The sequence below is a fragment of the Hypomesus nipponensis genome, chromosome 9 (assembly GCF_054491055.1).
Source record: "Hypomesus nipponensis isolate SF chromosome 9, ASM5449105v1, whole genome shotgun sequence".
Taxonomy (NCBI): Eukaryota; Metazoa; Chordata; class Actinopteri; order Osmeriformes; family Osmeridae; genus Hypomesus; species Hypomesus nipponensis.
In genome coordinates, this window is record NC_140369.1 from 25,005,179 (window position 1) to 25,024,850 (window position 19,672).

General features: G+C 45.5%; 1 protein-coding gene and 1 long non-coding RNA gene across 9 annotated transcripts; both read right to left on the reverse strand.

The window, feature by feature from the left end:
* Nucleotides 1–1,383: 1,383 nt before the first annotated feature.
* On the reverse strand, nt 1,384–6,271 carry LOC146273952 (uncharacterized). Of its 7 annotated transcripts, none has more exons than XR_014766516.1 (9): nt 6,024–6,271; nt 4,565–5,645; nt 4,280–4,360; nt 3,995–4,106; nt 2,491–2,580; nt 2,282–2,377; nt 2,071–2,163; nt 1,869–1,951; nt 1,384–1,497 (listed from the first exon to the last, which is right to left on the reverse strand). XR_014766516.1 is itself a non-coding variant. In XM_084704498.1 (9 exons), exons 1-9 carry the CDS (start codon nt 6,049–6,051, stop codon nt 1,432–1,434), a joined length of 735 nt encoding a protein of 244 aa, XP_084560624.1. In that variant the 5' UTR covers nt 6,052–6,266; the 3' UTR covers nt 1,384–1,431. The 7 variants fall into 7 exon arrangements, 2 of the variants coding, with proteins under 2 accessions (XP_084560624.1, XP_084560623.1); XR_014766514.1 differs by having other exon boundaries at nt 4,280–4,363; XM_084704498.1 differs by having other exon boundaries at nt 4,565–4,650; nt 6,024–6,266.
* Nucleotides 6,272–15,440: 9,169 nt separating this feature from the next.
* LOC146273953 (uncharacterized) lies at nt 15,441–18,610 on the reverse strand. 2 transcript variants are annotated; one of them, XR_014766528.1, is made up of 6 exons: nt 18,156–18,610; nt 16,549–17,818; nt 16,367–16,437; nt 15,922–16,108; nt 15,726–15,828; nt 15,441–15,537 (listed from the first exon to the last, which is right to left on the reverse strand). It is a non-coding gene; the product is annotated as an uncharacterized LOC146273953 (long non-coding RNA). The 2 variants fall into 2 exon arrangements; XR_014766527.1 differs by having other exon boundaries at nt 16,549–18,610.
* Between the last annotated feature and the right edge of the window lie 1,062 nt (nt 18,611–19,672).

Here is a 19,672-nt window from a genome sequence, read left to right on the forward strand (position 1 = left end):
TTGTTCTCGAATGAGATCGCGTATACAAGCGGCCGAAATGAGTTTTCTCCGCAGGGTGTCCGGGCTTTCCCATAGAGATAGGGTGAGAAGCTCAATCATCTGGGAAGAGAGTAGAACCGCTTCTCCTCCGCGTCGAGAGGAACCAGTTGAGGTGGCTCGGGCATCTGATGAGGATGCCTACTGGACGCCTTCCTGGTGAGGTGTTCTGGGCATGTCCAACTGGGAAGAGGCCCCGGGGAAGACCCAGGACACGCTGGAGGGACTATGTCCCTGGCTGGCCTGGGAACGCCTCGGGACAAGCGGCAAATGACGGACGGACTTGTTCTTGTATCTATTATTTAAATTTGACATGCCTTGCCATGTATTAGTTTGTAGAGTATCATTAATGCAGGAATTCTTCTAAATAAAGTTCATAAAAATAAAGACATTTGTCTACATTACACTGATAACACTGTGGGCCTCATTCGCAGACGTAGCGTTATTAGCGCCATGGCCAACCCGCAGATTGTGCACGCTGTGAAACTTTAGTTTACGTCGTATTTACGAAACTTGCAGGTCATCAGGTAATCAACGCCTTTCTCCACCCACTTTACCGTACATTGCGAGCATTTAAAAGCGCAATTGAATGGGCGTCCTTCTCTCTTTCTATCATGGATCAGCCACCAAAGTCAAAACAGCATGACTGTTTGACATGATCCTGATGCCAATATTTGTAATGTAGCGAGGAGTTTAACAACTGCTGGAATGGAATGTGAACACTGAGTCGGAGATTCGATGTATTCTTCCAGTATCTGTGCTATTGTGTGGCTGCTTAATCTGTAACGTGTAATGATTTCGTGTTCACTCAACTCAAAAAGTGTGATCCTTGTGGCAAAAATCATTTGGCCTATATATGTCTTCGTCTTGCTCGGGTTACGGCTGCCATTTCACCAGGAGGCATTTGCGCATCCTGGTTTACGCTTGCTTTTAAAAGGCGGATAATTTTCAACGCAAAATAGAAGCGCACTTTCACAGGCGGTTTTTGTACATACCGCCGAATACACAATTAGGCGCACTTTGCGCATCCCCTCCCATATCTTTATGGGAAACTCCCACTTTTCCCTGACCCTATATGCATGACACGGACAAGCGCAATTTGCCATTTTCAGTTCCCGCGACAGGCAGTCTGCGTTTTTACCTCATTGCTGCATGTTTGTACATACCTCGCCTTGCTTTTATACGCAAATTGCGAAACAAATACGCCTGAAGTGGGCGCAAAAGCGTTAGGCCCTGTGTATCGTAACGAATGGAATGACCCTGTCCAATCCAATTACTAGATTGGAACTAAGTGTCAATAACTGTTGTATTAACTAGGCTACTCAAAAACCAAAGACTAAGTATGAGTCAAGTTCATTTTATACAATATTTATTCACATTTATTTACATGTTAATTTACAGTGGCTGCACTCCCTCAGAGCTATTTGGATAGCTGGCAACCTCCATTTCTACATTGTCAACCTGAAAAAACCCACACAAATAGTGTAAAAACACTGCAGGGGCTTGCAACCCTGCTTCATAATGTTAAAGCCTGTACACCGATGTATCTATAGGAATGCTAGAACCTAAATTACAGTTAACCTTTAACTTCAGGTTTGTACAATGAGCTGTGTGTGTGTGATATAATATGTGGTTCAAGACTCAAAGTGGGGGTAAGATAAAAAAAGTACTTTTCTGAGGGCAGGTATGATGCGTTAGTGTTTGGGCGCAGGTGGAGTGAATTTAGGGTACAAAGGTGTATTTTTTCACGAGAGATGAGTGTCTTAACTCTCAATGGCTTACTGATGAAATTGAGCATAGATACACAAATATTTTGGTAATTGAATACTAACATCTGGAGTCAAGCCGTACAAATTGTTGTATGTGGAGATGATTTTTCGTAGTATGGATGCTGTAAACATGCCCCTGTTTTCCCCTAGAAATGTGGGGGAAAAAGTAGTAAGTCATGAGTGATATGGGGAGTACATGATGCTGGACATTGGATTTGTAGTTAGCTTGAAGCAGCAAAACCTCAGTTGTGATCTACACACACACCACTGTTTGGAGAGGAAAAGGGCAAGTCCTCTGGCCACCACGGTGGCGGGCAACCGGCCATGTAAGGACCTCCATGGATATTGTTTTCTTTGGCTAACAAAAAGTCAAATGAATTTGAATTATTTATATCATCACACACAACAGTTAAGTTTAATCAGGTATCGGGTACATACACAAATTTAAAATTTAAATAATAATAGTAGGAAATCACCATGTTGTCTGACAAGCTGCCCCACAAGGCAGCGCAAGAAACTTATTTCAATATCTGGGTTAATATAAACCCTTTCCTTGTTGATGGAACGTCCACCTGAGATACAAAATACAACAAATACCTCACATTATTAAAACAGATGACCTGTTGCATTCTAGTAGGCCCATTGTCTGTTTATCTATTCTTTGGTCTCATAAATTAATATTTACCAGCCACACGTATCCTTTTCGAATTCCTGAACACCATAACCAGTTCACTCTTCCTTTCACAGGTCCAAAATGATTTCAGGCACTCAGCACCTAATGAAATAATTTGGGATTATTTAGCAGGTTTTGCATATATTCAAACATACCTTATATCACCTTTTATGAAACCTTCTACATATTGTTAGTACAATAAGCATATACAACATGTGCAAAAGTAAAAATGCATTATAATGCAGCTGTGTCAGGATACAAAAAAAAACCATGAGGTTACACTCTGACATATACAGTGAGGGAAAAAATGATTTGATCCCCTGCTGATTTTGTACGTTTTGCCACAATGCTAACCATTTTTTAACAATTTTGACATTCGTTTTTCTTGATGTTTTTGTTATTCTGTCTATCGCTGTTCAAATACATGTAAAATATACCATAACAATTTTTGACTAATTACAGACTCATTTCTTTGTCAGTGGGCAAATGTACAAAATCAGCAGGGGATCAAATCTCTCACTGTATTATTGATCATATGATAAATTATTAGAACATTTTTTAATACCTAAACTATAGTAACAAAACTGTAAAGCGATCAAATTACGGCCAAATAAATGTAATGCCCTTTGTGTTGATAAGTGAAGCTGAAAACACTGAAACTGCTTATATTCTCCAGCATCACAGGTATTTAACACCCAGTCAATGAATTGCTTATGCTCAGAACAACACTTCAATAAACTCCTCAAAAAAAGTTCTGAAACGTTATTTCGGTCGATTATTCCTACCCTTCAATTAAAACCAATTGGTATTGTATTTCATATCGTTGGAACGCTGTACGTGCCAGAGTGACCAACGCAAACATGTTGGCTGACTTGCGACAAATCCTGCTGGAGGGATGGGATGCCATCCCACAGTAGTGTGTGACCATGCTGGTGACCAGCATGAGGAGGAGGTGCCAAGCTGTTGTGGCTGCATATGGATCTTCCACACGCTACTGAGGTCCCTGGCAGTGTCAAATGAATAAAGTGTAATAAAATTGCCAATATGTGTTGTTTTTTTCCTTTATTATTCCTGTGGGAGAGTGCAATCATCCAATCCACCAAGCAACTCAAAATGAGAGTGAATACCAACAGAAGAATATTGCAGGGGATTTTGGCAAAGAAAATTGGTCCGCTACCCACACGGTTAGCTGTGTTGCTCATTCCACAAATGCACGATCCTTACAAGTTGTAACTAATTGGTAAGGTGACTAATCAGGCTTTCTAACAATTTAAAATACAATACCAATTGGTATTATTGAAGGGGAGGAATAATCGACCAAAATGGTTTTTGAGGAGTTTATATGGAACATTGCAGTATGAACATCTGCAAAAGAACAATAACATTTCACATGAAGGCAATTACTGTTTAGTAACAAGGGCATGTACTTTCGTACAGTAACATAATATTGGAGTAAAACAGTAGTAAGGCCATGTTCCCTTTCATGTAAATTGTTTCTTATTTTCTACCAAAATACCTGAATGCCTCCATATGGGTTCAATTCCCTTAGAGGGGAAATTAACCCAAGTGGCATTCACCAGAGGTGAATGCCCGAAACGCTCCTCACTCTCCCTACACCATGCATTTATCTGTTCAGAAAATCATTAGATAATTTGTATCGCTTTAAGAGGCTCATTCTACCTTTTCTATATGGACGAATATCATTTTTATGGTTCACCTCATGCATACAAGTGTTAGTGTCCATGAATAAGTGAGATACTGATACACTGCATAGACAAACACAAAAGATACATAGTATTACCTTCTTTTCAATGGACAGCCAACGTGTGAGATGGAACCTGCGTTCCTTCTGCCTCTCGTTTCTAGGACGAAACTTTGGCTGCTTCTTGGGGACAGAGAAGGATTTGTGCAGCATTAGAGATATTATGACATACTTAATGGGTACATGGTGAGGGGATACATCGATATTAAGCTGCTTATGCTTTATAGGCCAGAAGCATACTTACGTAATAAAGATACAAAATAATATAACTTATAAATACTAACATCAGTTAAATTTAATTTGTACAATCATCATTTAGTATACCTGCTGCCCTGACGCAAGAACATCCTCCTGACACTCTTCTGGACTCAGATCACCCTCCTGGGTTGCCTGATCCTCAAGATCCTGGACTGAGAGGGAAATATGAAAGTTTCAAGAGTAACTAAGCACAATATTTCAATCAGGCATCAACATTTATTGAAACCAGCATGACATTCAACATAAAATGCTTAAAAGCGGGAGGGGAAGGTAGGGATCAGTGCTGGATGCAGAGCAGGAGGTAGGGGTAGGAGGCTGGGACCAGCGCTGGATCTAGAGCAGGAGGGTGGGACCAGCACTGGATGCAGAGCAGGACGCTGGGACCAGCGCTGTTAGGGGTAGGAGGCTGGGCCCAATGCTGGATACAGAGCAAGGGGGTTGGGACCACCGCATGATGCAAAGCAGGGGGTAGGAAGCTGGACCAGCACAGGATGCAGAGCAGGAGGGTGGGACCAGTGCTGGATACAGAGCAGGGGGTAGGGCTATGAGGCTGGGACCAGCGCTGGATACAGAGCAAGGGGGTTGGGACCACCGCATGATGCAAAGCAGGGGGTAGGAAGCTGGACCAGCACAGGATGCAGAGCAGGAGGGTGGGACCAGTGCTGGATACAGAGCAGGGGGTAGGGCTATGAGGCTGGGACCAGCGCTGGATACAGAGCAAGGGGGTTGGGACCACCGCATGATGCAAAGCAGGGGGTAGGAAGCTGGACCAGCACAGGATGCAGAGCAGGAGGGTGGGACCAGTGCTGGATACAGAGCAGGGGGTAGGGCTACGAGGCTGGGACCAGCGCTGGATACAGAGCAAGGGGGTTGGGACCACCGCATGATGCAAAGCAGGGGGTAGGAAGCTGGGACCAGCACTGGATGTAGAGCAGGAGGCTGGGCCCAGCGCTGGATGCAGAGCAGGGGGTAGGGCTAGGAGGCTGGACCAGTGCTGGATACAGAGCAGGGGGTAGGGATAGGAGGCTGGGACCAGCGCTGGATACAGAGCAGGAGGCTGGGACCAGCGCTGGATGTAGAGCAGGAGGCTGGGCCCAGCGCTGGATGCAGAGCAGGAGGTAGGGGTTACTAGTACCCCTACTGGGTACTGGTTGGTAGGCAGAAAGCACACTCAGGGTACCAGGGGTTGTGGACCTGAAAGGCAGGCTGATAAATAGCTGTTCTGCTTTGAGATTTGAGGATGGTCTGGTCATAATAAACACTGATAAACATTGGATATATCTAAGCATGTAATACAGATAGATGTTCCTACATGTATCTGAATGCAAAAAAGTGACTAACAACGTTAGCATCAACCCAATAACTAACAACGTTAGCTAGCATCAAGGAGAACTCTGACGGCCTTATCAGTCATTAATTAAAAACTCGCAAACAAATTACTTTGCAAACAACTTCTGACTTCAAAAGCGACCAAATTCTAGTAATAAAATACACATATTTTGACAAAAGTTGCTACTTAAAGTACCTGTTTTGTTTGATGCCGGCTCCTGCATTTCAGAAATATTTCGATTTGCGCGGTTGTATTTCTGAATGCCATGGAAACGCTCAAACCAATGAAAATCGATTTAAAGAGCCGAAGTTACACGAACTCTCTTCATATGGGAACGTCATTTCCTGATAAAGAACCGAAGTTACACGAACTCTCTTCATTCGAGTACGTCATTTCCTGATTTTCTATCCGGTGGTGTCCCAAGAACCGGGACCACGTTATACCTCGGAAGTTAAGACTATTCATAGCAGACTGCCGCGCGGGGGGTAGTACATCGGGCTAGTAATCTGAAGGTTGCCAGTTTGATTCCCCGCCGGTGCACATGACGTTGTGTCCTTGGGCGTCCTTGTGTCCCTGTACTTACTGTAAGTCGCTCTGGATAAGAGCGTCTGCTAAATGACTAAATGTAAATGTGATGTAACGACATTGGCATTTCCCAAAAATGCATTAACCTATAAAATAAAACAACCTGAGAATAGCAATAATATCATTGGGAAAATGGAATTATCTCTCTCAAAGAACATACAGTTACATAAACCAGGTAGAGTAAAAGTAAAAGCTCTGATGTAAGTAAATCAGGTCAATAAACAACATAGTCCTGATGCCACAGAGGTGTGACTCTAGTGTGTGAATGGTCTGTAGGAGTGTGTGTAGAGGCCTGTGAGTGTGGTAGAGGGTTGCTGTTTGCAGTGTGTGAATGGTCTGTAGGAGTGTGTGTAGAGGCCTGTGAGTGTGGTAGAGGGTTGCTGTTTGCAGTGTGTGAATGGTCTGTAGGAGTGTGTGTAGAGGCCTGTGAGTGTGGTAGAGGGTTGCTGTTTGCAGTGTGTGAATGGTCTGTAGGAGTGTGTGTAGAGGCCTGTGAGTGTGGTAGAGTGTTGCTGTTTGCAGTGTGTGAATGGTCTGTAGGAGTGTGTGTAGAGGCCTGTGAGTGTGGTAGAGGGTTGCTGTTTGCAGTGTGTGAATGGTCTGTAGGAGTGTGTGTAGAGGCCTGTGAGTGTGGTAGAGGGTTGCTGTTTGCAGTGTGTGAATGGTCTGTAGGAGTGTGTGTAGAGGCCTGTGAGTGTGGTAGAGGGTTGCTGTTTGCAGTGTGTGAATGGTCTGTAGGAGTGTGTGTAGAGGCCTGTGAGTGTGGTAGAGGGTTGCTGTTTGCAGTGTGTGAATGGTCTGTAGGAGTGTGTGTAGAGGCCTGTGAGTGTGGTAGAGGGTTGCTGTTTGCAGTGTGTGAATGGTCTGTAGGAGTGTGTGTAGAGGCCTGTGAGTGTGGTAGAGTGTTGCTGTTTGCAGTGTGTGAATGGTCTGTAGGAGTGTGTGTAGAGGCCTGTGAGTGTGGTAGAGGGTTGCTGTTTGCAGTGTGTGAATGGTCTGTAGGAGTGTGTGTAGAGGCCTGTGAGTGTGGTAGAGGGTTGCTGTTTGCAGTGTGTGAATGGTCTGTAGGAGTGTGTGTAGAGGCCTGTGAGTGTGGTAGAGGGTTGCTGTTTGCAGTGTGTGAATGGTCTGTAGGAGTGTGTGTAGAGGCCTGTGAGTGTGGTAGAGTGTTGCTGTTTGCAGTGTGTGAATGGTCTGTAGGAGTGTGTGTAGAGGCCTGTGAGTGTGGTAGAGTGTTGCTGTTTGCAGTGTGTGAATGGTCTGTAGGAGTGTGTGTAGAGGCCTGTGAGTGTGGTAGAGGGTTGCTGTTTGCAGTGTGTGAATGGTCTGTAGGAGTGTGTGTAGAGGCCTGTGAGTGTGGTAGAGGGTTGCTGTTTGCAGTGTGTGAATGGTCTGTAGGAGTGTGTGTAGAGGCCTGTGAGTGTGGTAGAGGGTTGCTGTTTGCAGTGTGTGAATGGTCTGTAGGAGTGTGTGTAGAGGCCTGTGAGTGTGGTAGAGGGTTGCTGTTTGCAGTGTGTGAATGGTCTGTAGGAGTGTGTGTAGAGGCCTGTGAGTGTGGTAGAGGGTTGCTGTTTGCATGTGTATCAGTTCCCAGTGGAAAGTGGGCCAGGTGAGTTGCATTCCACTTTTTTCCGTCACTTAGTAGGAAGGTGTTTGGACCCACTCGCTTTTACACTTGCACAGGTGAAGAGAATCTGGGATGAGCTTTGGGTGTTTTACGGGGAATCCTTATCCTCACTCTCTCTCCTTCCTGAAATGGAGGATCACGCGCACCATGCCTTAGATCAGCGTAGCGTTTCATATTGTCCTGATTCCTTTGAACTGTATTTCGCACTGCAGTAGGTGAAGGCATCACTAGGGCAGACAGTGGGAAAATGTCCAGCCTTGTGCGCATTTGACGACCGTAGAGCAGTTCATGGGGTGACGTGGAGGTGGTAGCGTGCGCTGTTGCACGGTACACCTGAAGCCAGGTCAGCACAGCCTCTTTCCATGTCTGCAGGATGGCTGTTTGTAGGCAGCTTCTCAGGGAACGATGGAATCTTTCCACAGCACCATTGGCTGCAGGGTAGTACACCGATGTGCAAATGTGTCGAATGCCCTGTGTCTCCATGAACTTTGCAAACTCAGCTGACGTAAACTGAGGCCCATTGTCAGTAACAATGTTCTCTGGATTGCCATGGCGGCTGAATGTGGACATCAGGAACTGTATGACATCTGCTGTTGTGGCGCTGTGAGAGAAGGCAAGCTCAGGCCACTTGGAATAGTAGTCCACTAGTGTTATAGCATAGCGGCAGGCAGGGGAAGCCGTTTCAAATGGCCCGACAATATCAAGGCCAAGTTTCTGCCAAGGACCCTCGGGAAGCTGGACAGGCTGCAGAGGAGCAGGGTCAGTACATGCAGTTTTGTCATTTGACTGGCAGGCAACGCAGGAGGCTATGCAGGTCTGGACCTCTGAATCCATTCTTGGCCACCAGTATAGATCTCGCAAGCGCTGTTTTGTGCGTACCACTCCTTGGTGACTCTCGTGGGCCAAGGCTATCAAGATCTGGCGTACAAAGGTCAGTACTATGAGTCTTGAACCCCTGAAAATGAAATTGTCCTTAACTGAGAGCTCATCTCTCACCTTGTAGTAGGGAGTCACGTCCTGGTTCACTGCTCTGATGGAGGGTGGCCAGCCACGATGAATCTGTTCTCATAGAGTAGTCATTTCAGGACATGACGAGCAGGCAGCCTCAAAGTCAGCCACTGGAAGAGCATTGTAGCGGGGTTTCCTCGTGTTAAAATAGAAATACTTAATTTATCATAAAGTTCGGGGCACCACCCTAATATTGGTTTAGGACATTAGGGAATCCTATATTTAACATGTAATAATCAGTCTCATCTTTAGGAATGAATTCGTTCTAAGTGTAGAGCCAATCGTAACATCAGTGAACACGCACGTCAAAATATCTTTACAATGAATTTATTCAAGTAAGGTAAACAGATCTTATGAACAAGTTAGATTATGGGTTTGATATGAGTTATTGGTTTCAATGAACAGAATGAAATGGACTAACTTAAAGAAAGACAGAAATGGTAAGTCAATGATTACATCCTTACTAATCATAAACAGAGCTCACGCCAATGCCAAGTCGGGGAGGAAAGAGCGTTAGCCATAGTTACGTTTGATCAGGGGTTGATCAATGAGGTTGAGGGCGGTTTGCGCCAAAGGTCCATTTGAAGAATCGGAAGTGAAAGCGCGGCTGCGCTGCCGGGTCATGTGGCTGAGTCTGCGGGAACTCAGTCAAGTCACAATGATAATTGCGTTTTTGGTTCTTCTGTTGAAACGTCCAGATAGTGTCGCGATCACTATAAAGTTGAATCTCAGGAGAAGCTTGGAGACGTCCTTTGGAACGCCAATCCCGATGGCGTTCATGCCATGGTTGGTTTCGCTGGAGTCCGAGATTGATGGTCATCTCAGATATTTATACAGTTCAGAGTTCGAGGGAGGACCTGTCTGGGGTCAGACGTTGATTGGGGGAAGCTGGGTTGTCAACTCCCCCCTCCTTCCTTCACACCTACCAAAGGTGTGATCTGGTCTCTGGCTGGTTCAAAAGATCATTCAAATATTGTTCTGGACATCTTGGTACTGTTACAAAATATAGTTGAATGATTGTTTTATTATGAGAGCTTTGTGTAGATACCAAGAATGACATGGTTATCTTTCAGGAAGAAGGAGTAGTTACTAGAATCAAGATTTCAGTGAACACAACATTAAAACAAAGCAACAAACATGACACAAATATCCCTCTCATAATTCTCCACCTTGTACTCTCGTGGTAAAGGTGAAGTCTGAAGAACTTTCCTCAAAAGTTCTGATTAAGGTATGTTCTTTGTTCAACTGCCGCCAAACAGATGCAAATGGTTGCTGGAGACGTGTTGTCTCAAGAAGCCCCTTTGAAGCTTGCAAGCTAGCAGGAGGGCTGAGATTGGGGAGGTCCCCCCCCAATTCTATGGTTCCTTTGCATCGGCGTTTGGTGGGTAATCAGCATACTGAGGGTGTCACAAGGGCTGATTAGGTTTGTCTGATGTGATTGAATCACTCTTCAGGTGTGGCAAGATGTTGGCTCTGTGTGGTCTTGCTGACCTCACTACAGCATGTAGCGTGGACGAGATCTGAGCCACTAATTCAGGCTCCACATCAGCAGAAGGGTCAGCAGGCCGAGGCAAGGGAAGACGAGAGAGGCAATCTGCTGTATAATTTTGAGACCCCGGACGGTACACAATGTCATAGTCAAAGCAGAGTAGGCGTGCAGACCAGCGAGCCACACGCATCCCAGCTCTGCCTATCCCTTTGGTCGTAAGCAGAGTGGTTAGGGCCTGCTGGTCTGTGCGCAGAGTAAAACAATGGCCCCATGAGTATGATCGCCATTTTTCTGTAGCCCACACACATACCAACGCTTCCTTTTCCACTATGGAGTATTTGCACTCTGTTGCAGTCAGGGTGCGGGACGCGAATGCCACTGGTTTCTCTGTGCCATCAGGCTGTATTTGGGCAAACACAACACCCAATCCGTAGTCACTCGCATCAGTAGAGATCACTGAGCGGAGTGTGGGGTCATAAAGGGCAAGTGCTGGACTAGCTATCAGGAGCTGTTTAACTTCATCAAAACTGCTTTGAGCAGCTTCAGTCCATTTGAATGTGTCTGTTTCTTTGGCACACTCACGCATAGGGGCAACAACTGTAGCGAAGTTTGGCAGAAATTTCGAGTACCAAGATACAAGGCTCAGGAAAGACCTCAAGGTAGCTGCATCAGATGGGGGCGGGGCATTTAGAAGTGCCTCAATGTGTTCTTGGTCAGGCAGGATCCCCTCAGCAGTGATTACGTGACCAAGGAAGCGCAGTGAAGTCTGCTTGAAATGACACTTGTTGTCGTTCAGCACTAAACCTGCCTCTTTTAGCTTCAGCAGGACCGTTTCAAGGTTACAGTCATGTGCAGTAGGCGTGGCACCATAAATGATCAGGTCATCAAGGTCGTTTTGAACACCAGGTACGCCTTGTAGAATTGTTGCCATCATTTTTTTGGAAAGCAGAGGGTGCGGACGCCAAGCCATAGGGCACCCTGCGAAATCTGAAGAGCCCCTCGTGTGTGATGAAGGCTGTAATGTCTCTACTGTCCTCATGGAGGGGCAACTGGTAGTAGACATTGGCCAGATCAATGGTAGAAAATACCTTAGCACCTCGCAGGTTGACAAGTAGTTTGTCGATGTGAGGCAGCGGTTAGCTGTCGACGACCACCGCCTTGTTCGGTTCCCGGAGATCAGTACACATCCGGATTCCACCATTTTTCTTTGCTGTGACCACAATGGGGGACACCCAGGTAGAGGCATCGATCTTCTCTATGACGGCCGCATCCAACAGGCGATTCAGCTCGGCAGAGACGCTTTCTCTTACGGCAAAAGGCAAGCGCCGCAGCTTCTGGCGCACAGGTCTGATAGAAGGATCAAGTTTCACTTCAAGCACACCCAATCCAGGGGAGTTGGTATCCGTATGTGTTGCAGTGTTTGTGGACATCACCGGGCAGAATTATCACAGTACAGTATGGTCTGGACTGTACTTGGATAATTCTGCCCATGCACCAAAGAGACTGCTGTGCGATGTGACTGTTTCCACTACCACTACCCCTGCTAAGGCCATGCAGCTGGTTGTGGACACTGGTTCTGCTGTGTCTATATTGCCGCACCACAATGGTCACATGGGGTAGCTGTAGCTCATGCACATTGCTCTGTGGACCCGAACGGCACACCCATGCAACATGTCCTCTTTTATTGCACCATTTGCATTGTGCTCTAGCTGCTCTAGCTGCAGGACACTGAGAAGAATTTGCTAAATGCTTGTCTGAGCCACAACTAAAACAGGAATTGTGCCGTGAGGAGGTTGGCATAGCGGCAACAGTATGGGAAGCAGCCTGAGAAGTAGCTGGACGAAAGTTCTAGTTTTATGGCATGTGGGGCTTGGATTGTATAGCCTGCACTGGAGCGCTATTGCCATCAGTTTTCATTTAGTGAACTTGCTCTGCTGCAGCTTCCATCTGTATCGCCAGTGTGGTGGCTTTCTCTAGAGTCAAATCTGGTGTCCATATGTGTGTCCATGTGTGTGTGTGTGTGTCAGAAATATGAATCTATCAAGCATTGCACAGTCAGTCGGTGAACAAGTTTAAGAAAGCTTTATTGCTTGCGGCCGGCCCACAAGGAGACAAAAACATCACACGCCATTGTGCTACAAGTTTGTCTGCTAGCATGTTGCGCTAGCTAGCTATTTAAGCAGAACCGCTCTTTACAGTCATTGGTTAAGACAAAGGCATGCAAATGTTCCATGGCTCTTCTTCATTGGCTCCTTGTCTCCTTCGTAGACCTGGTGCGCGTGTGTGTGTGCGTGTTTACGACCCCTGTAAGCTTGACCACATGATTCACCCAACACAGATAAGGCCAGACATCTTTTAAGGCCTCTCCAGTAAGAGAGAGTGGTCAGCCCAGGTCTCCTTGTTTACATATGCCTAGTGTTACCCAAAGTTCAGATTTGGGGGTAGGCCTCTCTCTACACACAAGGAATGCTGAACACAGGATCATTCTTATACAGGATAAATGTGTTACATCTTCAATTTTCCCAACAGTGTGTAACATATTTATTTACATTTACATTTAGTCATTTAGCAGACGCTCTTATCCAGAGCGACTTACAGTAAGTACAGGGACATTCCCCCGAAGGCAAGTAGGGTGAAGCTCCTTGCCCAAGGACACAACATCATCATCATCCTATCACACAGCTTGTCCCCTCCCCTCCCCTCCCCTCCCCTCCCCTCCCCTCCCCTCCCCTCCCCTCCCCTCCCCTCCCCTCCCCTCCCCTCCCCTCCCCTCCCCTCCCCTCCCCTCCCCTCCCCTCCCCTCCCCTCCCTCCCTCCCTCCCGCTTTGAAGCCCAGTCATATTATTGGTCCTAAATGTAGTTTTTATAGTGTATGTATGCATGCATGTGTGTGTGTGTCCATGTGTGTGTGTGTCTAGGTCCACTGGGTCACCAACAAACACACAGCTTGTCTTCTATCACACAGCTTGTCCCCTCCCCTCCCCTCCCCTCCCCTCCCCTCCCCTCCCCTCCCCTCCCCTCCCCTCCCCTCCCCTCCCCTCCCCTCCCCTCCCCTCCCCTCCCCTCCCCTCCCCTCCCTCCCTCCCTCAATCCCTCCCTCCCTCCCTCCCTCCCTCCCTCCCTCCCTCCCTCCCTCCCTCCCTCCCTCCCTCCCTCCCTCCCTCCCTCCCTCCCTCCCTCCCTCCCTCCCTCCCTCCCTCCCTCCCTCCCTCCCTCCTGCTTTGAAGCCCAGTCATATTATTGGTCCTAAATGTAGTTTTTATAGTGTATGTATGCATGCATGTGTGTGTGTGTCCATGTGTGTGTGTGTGTGTGTCTAGGTCCATTGGGTCACCAACAAACACACAGCTCGTCTTCTATCACACAGCTTGTCCCCTCCCCTTCCCTCCCTCCCTCCCTCCCTCCCTCCCTCCCTCCCTCCCTCCCTCCCTCCCTCCCTCCCTCCCTCCCTCCCTCCCTCCCTCCCTCCCTCCCTCCCTCCCTCCCTCCCTCCCTCCCTCCTGCTTTAAAGCCCAGTCATATTATTGGTGCATGCATGTGTGTGTGTCCATGTGTGTGTGTGTCCGTGTGTGTGTGTGTGTGTGTCTAGGTCCCCTCCCTCCCTCCCTCCCTCCCTCCTGCTTTGAAGCCCATTATTGGTCCTAAATGTAGTTTTTATAGTGTATGTTTGCATGCATGTGTGTGTGTCCATGTGTGTGTGTGTGTTTGTAATTCTATACTTGTGAGGACCACAACCTGACAAAAGACCTTTAAAGTGAGGACATTTTTCTTTGTGAGGACATTTTTGATGGTCCTCACAAGCAAATCACTTCAAACTCTTACACTGGCACCCTATGACCATAGGCATCCCCCTCTGCAAATTTCACCATAAGTCCTCACATATGTAGTAGGCCCTCATAAACTGTGTTTTGGCTCTATGCTCTAGGGCACTCCTGTAGGCCAGGCTTGGTGTTGCAGTTGGATTTTCCCATTGAGTTGGAGACTTTTTTTGATTGGTTTCCGAATCAGGGCGATTTTTCTGATTGGCTAGAATTTTCACCACAAGCAGCCACCTGCTTTTCTTCATTTGGGCAACCCAAATGCAATACATAGACCTGGATTAACTTCTATATCAGTTACTAAACAACTCACATATTATATTTGAGCTTGGGCAAAAAAAGTAAAACGGCTGCTACTTCAAAGTTTATTACAATCTAGCCAAACATAACATTTATAAAAATCAATGGCGATTTTGGCATGACTTTTTTTAGTTTTTATTCCTGTACATGTCCACATTTTGGGACCATTAAAAAACGTCTGGCCAAGATTTATAAATTTGCGAAAATGTTCGGGGTTCGGCTTTAGTTGCATTATGATGTGCATCAGGTCAAATAATTCATAAACCCAGCTAACACAGTTACGTTGCCCTTACGTAGCCGCAACGTTACTCGTTGACCAAACATACGTTGCCGCAACGTCTTTGGCGCCGTTGCGGGACCGTGCATCTGTGGGGCGCCAGTAGGTTGCCGCAACGTCATCTTGTGACGTTGCCAGTCCGTAACCGCAACGTCGTGGCAACGTTATTTTCCGACGTTGCCAGTCCGTAACCGCAACCTCCTAGCAACGTAACTTTCCGACGTTGCCAGTCCGTAACCGCGACGTCGTCGCAACGTTATTTTCTGACGTTGCCAGTCGGTAACCGCGACCTCCTTGCAACGTAATTTTCCGATGTTGCCAGTCCGTAACTGCGACGTTAATTACTAACCTATATTTCTCAATTCTATTGCTTATATTGGAGCGGTTCATATGCAGACCTCATTTGCCCCAAATGCTACTTGTTCTTGTATAATAGGCTACATAGCCAACTTCAGGAGGACTATGTTTGTGTGGTGTGTAACTCAAGTTAATCATAAACAAGGCAGCATTTCCATGTAACATTCAGTCATTTTATTTCAAACAAAGTGCCAAACAGTGAATGAAAATCTTCTGCCAGTCCCCGCTACAGGTCCTGTCTGTTGGCCCTGACAATGAAGCACAAAATAAGTTAGTGTCCTATCAACATAATTGCACAGATGAAAGGGGCTATACAAGTCATAAAAAAATCACATCTAGAATAATATACATCAAAAAAATATTATGGGATTCTAGTTTTTGGTCACATAGCCATGTGAAATGTTGGATTGGGAAGCTGCCATCATCATTCATTCACCTGGATTGTTTTGAATGGGCTGCCGGGGCGTGTTTGAGTGTCTACGCTGTGAGGAGCTCCACAGCCTTCTCTCCTAATCCTGTCTTCCACTTCATCACAGCATCTGCAATTAGAAGTCATGAACTTATTGTTAGCACCAATTTGAACGTTGAACACTGCGTGTAAGCCATAGTTCACAGCATCTCAAAACACTTACCTCTTTCAGAACTCCAGCACCTTAAGGCGCTCCTCAAGGTCTTGGAGTTCAGCCTGTGTTTGGGCCACCTGTAGGTCCATCACTGGCACCTCTTCAGCGTGTCTGCCCTGTCGTCGCCTGAATAGGAGAGCCTCTCGCTGGTTCTCCACCAATGTCTCCATCTTCTGGAACATAACCTGTAATGTGTCTGTCAGTAAAGACAAGTAAAACAAGTTTACAAGAGTTAACATGATTGGCATACACTGTGGTTCTTCTAGATTAGCTGTAACATTGATGTAAATAACACATGTTACCTTGAATGGTTGTATACAAAGCATTAGTAAGACAACATTTGTTGTTTTGACAAATATGTATCCCCCTGCCACGATCAGAACAACTTAAGTATGCCTTACAATGAGTTGGCAGTGCTATTGAGAAGCTTTGAGTGTCTTATGTTTGCACTTGCCTGGCTGCCAGCTGTTTTCCTGGACCCCATATGGGTTCTCCTCCACCAGACCAGAGTTGACACCTAGGGGTCTGGTGATGCAAAAGTTTTCAGTCATGCTTTTGCTTCAAAACATAGCCTTTAGGGTTGCCATGGTTCATACAATTATTGTCACTGTTAAAAACGGTCAATCATTACTTTACCATAATTTCCCAGGGACACAGTGCTAGGCTGTGTGACGGTGGTAGGATACTCTGTACAGAAATGAAAGTGGAATGTAGTTTAAGTACATAGTATTAGCATTTTGATATAAATATAATAGGATCAGCATCGCACATGTGTGATCGTTCGAAAGCAGGGCCCCACAGCGTAGCGTCGCACACGTGTGATTCTGAACATTACAACCGACTATTTTCCGATAGACAAACAATGTGACAAACGCTATAGTATGGCTTCAAAATTTACAATTAGTAGGCTAACAAGTAACACTAGCAGGTAGGAGCATTGCTACGAGTATTATGCTAGGTTGCTAGGTAACGGAAGCTAATAAAAGCTACCTAGCTGCCGTTTTGGAAAAAGCTCACTCGTGGAAGCTCTGGAAAAACTCACGCATCTTAAGGTTAAAACGAATAAACTTATCCAAAAACAGATGGCATGTACAAATTGGAAGAATTAGTGACATGATACTTTTATAGACGCCATTGCTGTGCATGCCAATGACCGACTGATCAAAACGTGATCAGCCACACGCTAGCTCCACAGTCTTCCAGGGCTAAATAAACTATTTTCGGACAAGGTTTTTTCTAACAGTTCTGAACGTTTATTTTCACTGATTCTTTTGTGGGTGATTTGTGAGACGCTAAATTTTGTATGTATTTTCAGTATTTAACTTTCTGGAGGGTTTAGCCTTAACTCTACAATACATTATACTAGCTTTACTAGTACTACCCAGATAGCACACATACGTCGGGCCGACGTCGGGCCGATGTATACAAGATATGTCGGCCCGACGTCGTATGGACATCGTTTGCACATTGGCAAGACGTCGCCGAGACGTCGGCAATTGATCGAAAACGACCTCCAGACGATGTCTGGACGATGAATCAAAACTGTACCAACCGGCCGTTCTACAGATATTTCCTCTTAACTCTACATTTATTTATTTAGGTCGGATCTCTCAGACAGCAAATATTTCACTATCTATCTGAAATGTCACTTAGCAAATGAACATAGCAGTAGCTACTTGATTCAACCTGGATTTTCTGTATGTGGGTAATGAAGAGACACAATTCAAGTTAACGATCTTTTATTATCAGACTGGATGTTGATGTCATCAAGCTCTTAAAAGAACTCCAACACAGAAAAGAGAGATCAACGGAACAGAGAAACATACAGCTTTGCCTACAGTTCTGCGTCTTCCATTGGTCTCCGCCGCCCTCTGACTGTCTTGACTGCCATGGTTACAGTAGCTAACTGCCGAAATTAGAAGAAACACAATCCGACATATCACTGTTAAACCAGAATGTATTTGCCGATGTGTATGAAGGCCTAGGTTACTTATTACAATACAACACTTTGACATAACATGTATAGTGTATGTTTATTTTGCTCTATTTAGTAGCTACATTTTGGTAAAATGTCTGACCAGTGTCGAACTAGCCTAGCCGGTTGGGGTCCCTTTGCGCTAGCTCTGTAGCATAACGTTCACTCAAACCTAGCTAATTACAGTAACTTTACACATTGTTGTAGGCATAGGCTACTTATCGCAAAACGTTTTGATATGTTTCTACTTTCATTTAGCTCTACTTACCTAACAACGACTGCTCCTTGTTTGTGAAGATAAATGACGGTTTAAAAAGTGAACGCCTCTGACTCGCGAGTCTCTGGCTCTAGAAATGCTTGCAATACAACACGGAATGAGCATAATGGAACGTTCTTCCTGAAACAGTCAGTGATGAGCCGACGATGAGCCGACGTATCTGCGACGTTTGAAATAGAGCCCAGATATGAGAAGAAATCCGACCATTTGCCGATGCTTATCCGACGTTATGAATAGAACACGACGTTTCGATCTTAAGCCGACGTCGGCCCGACGTATGTGTGCTATCTGGGTAGCTAGTAGCTAGCGAAATCCTAACGTAAACAATGTGAATCTGAAACAGATAACCAGGCTAAATAGCCTAAATTTCAAACCTATACGTAATAGCATGCTCCATCCAATTTCAGAAAATATGTTTATATATTTAAATCTATTTCTGTAAAGAAACTCACCTTTGAAGTAGCTAATTTCCAGTTGAAATCCATGCGTTCAGTTGGAATCCCTGCAAACTCTTCTGAAATCCCAGTTTCAGAGATGCCTTGAAATGGGCATGCGCAAAGAATTGTAATATTCTGACTTGTCTTTGGAAATTAAACTTAAGAATCGCTTGCCTTTTGGTCACATTTAACAATTTTGTATTACTAAATTATTGCAGCTCAAATTTGCATTGTGTGTCATACAGCTTTGGTGTGCTGGACAAAGAATGTTTGCTTAATCATGTTACACATCACACATTGATTGTTTTTGTACATGTAAAGAATGAAATACTTATTTTAATATAGGCCTAAGGCTAAGAATATAAGATTATATTCCAAATTCAGTCTTTTATTTATTAAAGCTATGTTCCTGCATATTAGAAAATTGATGACCATGCTGGGGCTGAGCTGCACATGAATTACATACATTGGCCGGGTTTCCCAGATTCGTTAAGAAGCTCTTAACGCTGAGAGCTTCTTAAGAACGTTCCAAGAGCATTCTAGAGCGCTCTTAGAACGTTCGAATCTGGGAAACCCCATTGTCTACATTTATAAGTGCTGGGTGCAACATTTAATATTGTGTGATTGAAATTCATGTAGACTATTGCTACATTACAAAAGTGTCAGAACTGAGAGCTGTCCAGTGTGATCTCTCCATGGATAAACCACTGCACTCGAGATCCGTTGTCCTGCGACCAAAGAGCGACTTCGGCAACTTAACCCATGGTACCAAAATGAATGTATCCAGCCGACCAAGGTACGACGTCGCGGCAACGTTGTCCACGGGACCAAAATTAACGTAACCAGCCGACCAAGGTACAACGTCGCGGCAACGTTGTCCATGGGACCAAAAAATAACGTAACCAGCCGACCAAGGTACAACGTCGCGGCAACGTTGCCCACGGACCTAAAAATAACGTCACCAGCCGACCAAGGTACAACGTTGCGGCAACGTTGCCCACGGACCTAAAAATGACGTTACCAGCCGACCAAGGTACGACGTCGCGGCAACGTTGCCCACAGGTCTAAAAA

Bases quoted from the DNA above. Each gene is read 5' to 3' on its own strand.
- LOC146273952 (XM_084704497.1), bottom strand. From the start codon at position 6,051: ATGCAGGAGCCGGCATCAAACAAAACAG. The intron at 4,364-4,564 runs GTATACTAAATG...TCTGTCCCCAAG, and splicing joins TTCTTGCGTCAGGGCAGCAG to AAGCAGCCAAAGTTTCGTCC. The intron at 2,164-2,281 runs GTGATTTCCTAC...ACTTTTTGTTAG, and splicing joins GCAGCTTGTCAGACAACATG to CCAAAGAAAACAATATCCAT.